The 6,000-nt window shown below is 39.1% G+C and overlaps 1 protein-coding gene across 1 annotated transcript in view; it reads left to right on the forward strand.

Annotated features, from left to right (window-relative positions):
- The window catches only part of PPIL4 (peptidylprolyl isomerase like 4), a 34,044-nt gene extending 28,331 nt beyond the window's left edge, over positions 1-5,713 (forward strand). The window contains exon 13 of the mRNA XM_004263729.3: positions 4,914-5,713. Coding sequence (XP_004263777.1) covers positions 4,914-5,165 — 252 coding nt within the window. The 3' untranslated portion in view covers positions 5,166-5,713. The remainder of the gene's footprint in view (positions 1-4,913) is intronic.
- Positions 5,714-6,000: the final 287 nt, after the last annotated feature.

A 6,000-nucleotide genomic window follows, 5' to 3' on the forward strand; every position in this document is an offset into this window, starting at 1 on the left:
TTTGTCATTTAAAAAACTAATTGTATTGGGGCTTCCCTGATGGCGCAGTGGTTGAGAGTCCGCCTGCCGATGCAGGGGACACAGGTTTGTGCCCTGGTCTGGGAAGATCCCACATGCTGCTTAGCAGCTGGGCCCGTGAGCCATGGCCGCTGAGCCTGCGCGTCCGGAGCCTGTGCTCCGCAATGGGAGAGGCCACAACAGTGAGAGGCCCGCGTAACGCAAAAATAATAATAATAATAATTGTATGGTTCCAAAGTAAAATCTACAAAATTGTACGTATAGAAAACCTAGCTTCCATCCCTGTCCTTTCCCCCTTTTCTTCTTTCCCCAAAGGTAACCATTTTATGTATTTTATGGTTTATTCTTCATTTTAAAAATTGTCAGCAAATGCATTTTTTTAAATTTATTTATTTTTGGCTGTGTTGGATCTTCGTTGCTGCGTGCGGGCTTTCTCTAGTTGCGGCGAGGGGGGGCTACTCTTCGTTGCGGTGTATGGGCTTCTCATTGCGGTGGCTTCTCGTGTTGCGGAGCACGGGCTCTAGGCGTGCAGGCTTCAGTAGTTGCAGCACGCAGGCTCAGTAGTTGTGGCTCGTGGGCTCTAGAATGCAGGCTCAGCAGTTGTGGCGCACGGACTTAGTTGCTCCGCGGCATGTGGGATCTTCCCGGACCAGGGCTCGAAACCTTATCCCCTGTATTGGCAGGCGGATTCATAACCACTGCGGCACCAGGGAAGCCCCGCATTTTTTATATATATTTTTAGCACCCTATTTTCTCGACAGCCGATCTTCCTACTCCTTGCTGTCATCCAGCAGAGATCTAATCTCTCCTCTTTCCATAAACCTTTTACTACTTAAAGATTCCCATCATTTATGCTCTGCCCTCCGTTTGTTTTTTGTTTTGTTTTTCTTGCGGTACGCGGGCCTCTCACTGTTGTGGCCTCTCTTGTTGGGGAGCACAGGCTCTGGATGCGCAGGCTCAGCGGCCATGGCTCACGGGCCCAGCCGCTCTGCGGCATGTGGGATCTTCCCGGACCGGGGCACGAACCCGTGTCCCCTGCCTCGGCAGGCGGACTCTCAACCACTGCGGCACCAGGGAAGCCCCCTGCCCTCAGTTTTTAAGTTACATCCTTGTCAATCCTTCAAGTAATCCTCACATGAATCAGTAATAGTAACGTCTCTGTGTCCTTATAATGCGAGGTGGATACTATTGTCTCCATTCACAGAAAAGAAAGTAAAGAATAAAGAGGTTCAGCCACTTGCCAGTGGTTTTTCACAGCTAATAAGTAATGGAACCACAATTTAAATTTGGACTTGCACCCTTACTGCTGTTCCTCTTACTTGGAATATATTTCTGTCAGTTTCTTTTCTAAATCTTCTTACCTGGAATATATTCCTGTCAGCAGTTTTCCTTCCTAACTCCAGTTGTTAATTCTAATATAATTTGTCTCATAGTATAATATTCCAATGTCATCCAATAGGAACATCTCCCTCTTAGTTTTTATACTCTATTAATTTAGCCGAAGGTCACCCCAGCATCTTTTTTAATGGTGCCTGTATCACACTTCTGTGAATATTTAGCAGGTTTTCCCCTAAAACTCCTTAATCCCCCCACCCACCATGTGTTGCTTATAGCTACAGCTGCTCATCCTGCGCTTGTACATGGATTCCTCGATGAATTTAGGCCCGAAATACACATTGGTGTGTTTGAGACAATCAGACATCTTTAAAAACTCCAAAGACTGGCTGCATTTTAAGTCTGTGGTTCCCACCCTTGCACCCCTGCCTTTTTGTGAATCTTTTTTATCTTGCTGTTTGATTACTTAAAACTTTACAGCAGCAGTAGCAAATGTCTTTCTCTTTCTGCAATAATATTCTAACTTTATCTCTCCCTTCGAAGTGTATTAAAGCAATTGTTTCTGATTTTGTACTTTGATTTAATAATATAGCTGTACTAATTTTCTCTTCTTCCTAATGAAATAGCATCCATTTTTAAGATTTCAGTGGGCCCAGTTTTTTCTGTTATTCTGCTTTTTATTCTTTTGATTTTAATCTCAAAAACATAATCATTAAAGGGAATTTTCAGTGCTAGGGAATTTTCAGGTATAGCTCAAATTTTCCTGTTCGGTGGTGTTTTGCTTGGTGAGCTTAGTTTCCTAAGAATGTTTTAACTTACTTCTTCAAGGGCTTTGTTTTTTATTGAATGACAGCCTTACTGTTCAATTCGAAATCTCTGTTTAATTTTTCCACCACATGTCTTAATTCCAGAGCTGGTTACTGTGTTCTTGAGGTTTGAGTTTTACTGGGGTTACAGGAAATGAGTACTCAGCCGTGGGCTGCCTGGCTGAGAGGTACTCAGACTACTTGCCTGTCTCCTCTGTGGTTTTCATAGGTGTTCAGTGTTCTTATAATTTGGGACTTTTTGTTGTCATTTTCATCTTTTAATATTATTTTAGTGATTTAGATGTAACTAAACCTCTGATTTACTCCCAGAGACCTCAGCAAGGACAGTTTTTGGTTGATTTTTTAATTTTTTGACTACTAAACGTGAAATTGTTGGCTCGGTTAAGTTGAGTGCCTTAAATTGAACATTTTATGGTGTTCTTTTTCTTTCTTTCTTTTTTTCAGCTGCTTGTTGGTTTAATCATCTTGTCTTATGTCTTAAATGCATAAAACAAATAGAATTTTTAAAAGTCCATACTGGAAAGGACTTAGAGCTCATGTGATTTGTTTCCCTCACCTTAGATATGAAGATCCTGACCCCACGAGCCCATGGGCCTTATAGTTTCGTGGGAGGACTGGAAGTTTAACATTTATTTTAATTCAGTTGGATGTGGTATTATTTTTTTCATTACTCTATACCACCCCCTTTTCAATTTTATATGTAGAGTTACTGATCAATGAAATAATTATCTCCAACCTATGGGGATCTCCTGAGTCTCAGTTGCCTTATATCTGGAAGGAGGATAATACTGTACTCCAAAAGCACTTAGCACTGTGCAAGCACATACTTAGATCTGTTCTAACATGGCTTCATCCAGCTGCCTAAACTTTTCTCTCCTTCATACATACAGTACTCATTCTTCCTTGCTTTTCAATTTTCACTTAACACTCCTTGCATTAGCCTTCTTGAAGCCATTCCAAGCCCTAACCCACTCATCCTTTGAGGCTCATCTCAAGTCCATTATAACTTCTCTATGAAACCTTCACTGATAAATCTAACCTCAAGAGCATTTCTTGTTTGACACGTCTAAATGGCAAAGACCATTTGAACCTAGAGCTGCCCGACTTCAAAGCTTGTGTAGCTTTGAAAACTGTGCCAAGTAGGAGAGGTTTTTAAGGTTTCAGTCCATTTCAGATTTTCAGCTTAGTCAATTTTTTCAAAGAATTAAATACTGTACAATCTTTTCTCTCTCTCTCTTATTTTAAACACTCAAAGCATTTAAGTGCCTGTTTGCATAATAATGTGCTGAAGACTTTATAGGATTATACATCAGCTAAAACAGTCTCTCCATTTAAAAAGTTTCTTGCCTCAACCAGTACAGAAATAAGTACTAGGTGTACAGTCAGAATAGTACATAGATATTTACATTTTGTGTATGTTACAGGAAGCACAAAAAATTCTTTTATCTAGGGATGTCACATTTTGCTCGAAAATAGTTGATAAAAGGTTAAGCTGAACTACCTACTCATTTTCTACCTCCAGGACTCTTATAGAATGACAAGAACTATTGGTATTGTGTGGGAAATCATGAATCAGTTTATAGTGAGGTATTCCACAAACACTGTGGAATGTAACAATCACGTTAGGTCTGTTTTCACATACTGCAATCTCTATGCCAGGCGTAATGTACAGTATCTAGATAGTATATGGAATCATTGTGAATCATTTGCTTAAAACCCAGTCCTTAACCGTGGGTTTTCACCACTTGGGTTTTAAACCTTGATATTTACTACTATTATAATGTCTAAGGTGATAGAGTTGGGCGCATGGGAGTTCAGTCCTTAGAATTTTGCCTTTCCTTTGAGAAATCTTTTAAGAAAGTTGAATTTTATGAACTATTCTTAAAAGAGCATTGGCTCTGGCGTCTTTAGATTTCAGCCACTTGTGGAGGTACTCATTTTCATCAGGGATAAGACACAAGCGGAGATAGAATTGTGTTGTAACTAGCCCTTTTTTGTATATGAAAACGTTACTACTGCTCCTTAGTTATTGAGAATAGAACTAAATGTACCCACTTTGTTCTCTTTGGGGCAATGAATTATTTCAGTGTTTCTTAACTCATTTTAAAGAAATATGTCAATAATGATTTAAAAAAAACCATTTATCAGCTTAGTGTAAACCAGAAAATTTATTTAGAGATTTAGAGAGGAGCTGTCACAAAAAAATACTTTAAAAATAATTGCCCAGACCCAAGTATTCAGAATCTGTTTTCTCTTCTCTTTAGACTGATTGATCTGTCTAAAACGTCTTCTGGCTATGTTATTTAAATGATGTCTTCTTTATAGGATTCTTATCGGGATTTTAGTAGTTTCACTGCAGATCAGTGATGGAACCACATTTTTGGGGAGTGGAGAGGGGGAGGTGGAAATGTGACCACACATAACCAGAATTCTTGGTATTGCAATTTCACCCTAAAGGCTTCTTATTTCAATTGGGCTATTTCAGTTCCTTGTTTTTGGATCTGATCTTTCAGTTCAGCTGAAGTAGTAAGTACAGAATAATGAGATCGATGAGAAAATGGTTAAGTCTTTTTCTGAATTATTTTTGCGTTTTAACTTACAAGATTCTTGGCCTTAGTGGTAGCGTTCAAATTTGAGCTGTAAAAACCGCTTACTAATGGAGGACTTGTCTAAGTTTTGTTGATAGTGTGTACAAAATGATTATTTTACTGATTCACTTTATTCCTTTGACAGGATATCTACAGGGAAATGGGCTTTGGTCACTATGAAGAAGAAGAAAGTTGTTGGGAGAAGCAAAAGAGTGAAAAGAGAGACCGACCTCAAAACCGAAGTCGTAGCCGATCTCGAGAAAGGGATGGCCACTATAGTAATAGTCACAAATCCAAATACCAGACAGATCCCTATGAAAGAGAAAGGAGTAAAAAGAGAGAACGAAGCAGGAGTCCCAAGAAATCCAAAGATAAAGAAAAATCTAAGTACAGATGAAAGTTGAAGAATCAGACATGAGTGGCTAACATATTTGCTCTTGTATAATTTCGAGTACCAGACGTTCAGATTTTGTGTCAAAGCAGTTAAAGACACTGCCTGTTATTTTTTTTTCACAGTAGGATTATAGCCCTTTTAGATTAATACTGATTGTACGGGGCACTGAAAGAAATAAAGAATTGAACATTTTCTTTGTATACTTTTTTACACTAATTTTATTGTTATACATAAATAGTAGTCTTCATTTTTAAAGTCTTTCATATTTTTCAGTCTTTATTTTTAATGAAGTATTTCATGCCTACAAAAATACACAAATGTATATATATAGGTATAAAGAATAATATCTGCCGTGTACCCATTGGCCAGCTTAGGAAATGAATATTACTGGCATTTTAAAAGTACCCTCTCCTTCTCAAATAATTATTATTCTGTATTTTGTGTTTGTCATTCTCTTGCTTGTTATTATAGTTTTACAACGTATGTACGTATCCTTAAATGAAATGTTAAGTTTTGTATGTTTTTGAATTTTATATAAATGGTATAAAGTACGTTTACTTCTGTGACTTGCTTTTTTCAGCTTAGTGTTTTTGGAAAGTCATTTTTTTTTTTTTTTTTTTGCGGTATGTGGGCCTCTCACTGTTGTGGCCTCTCCCGTTGCGGAGCACAGGCTCCGGACGCGCAGGCTCAGCAGCGATGGCTCACGGGCCCAGCTGCTCCGCGGCATGTGGGATCTTCCCGGACCGGGGCACAGAACCCGTGTCCCCTGCATCGGCAGGCGGACTCCCAACCACTGCGCCACCAGGGAAGCCCAGTCATTCATTTTTATTGCTATGTT

Source organism: Orcinus orca, chromosome 12 (genome assembly GCF_937001465.1).
Source record: "Orcinus orca chromosome 12, mOrcOrc1.1, whole genome shotgun sequence".
Taxonomy (NCBI): domain Eukaryota; kingdom Metazoa; phylum Chordata; class Mammalia; order Artiodactyla; family Delphinidae; genus Orcinus; species Orcinus orca.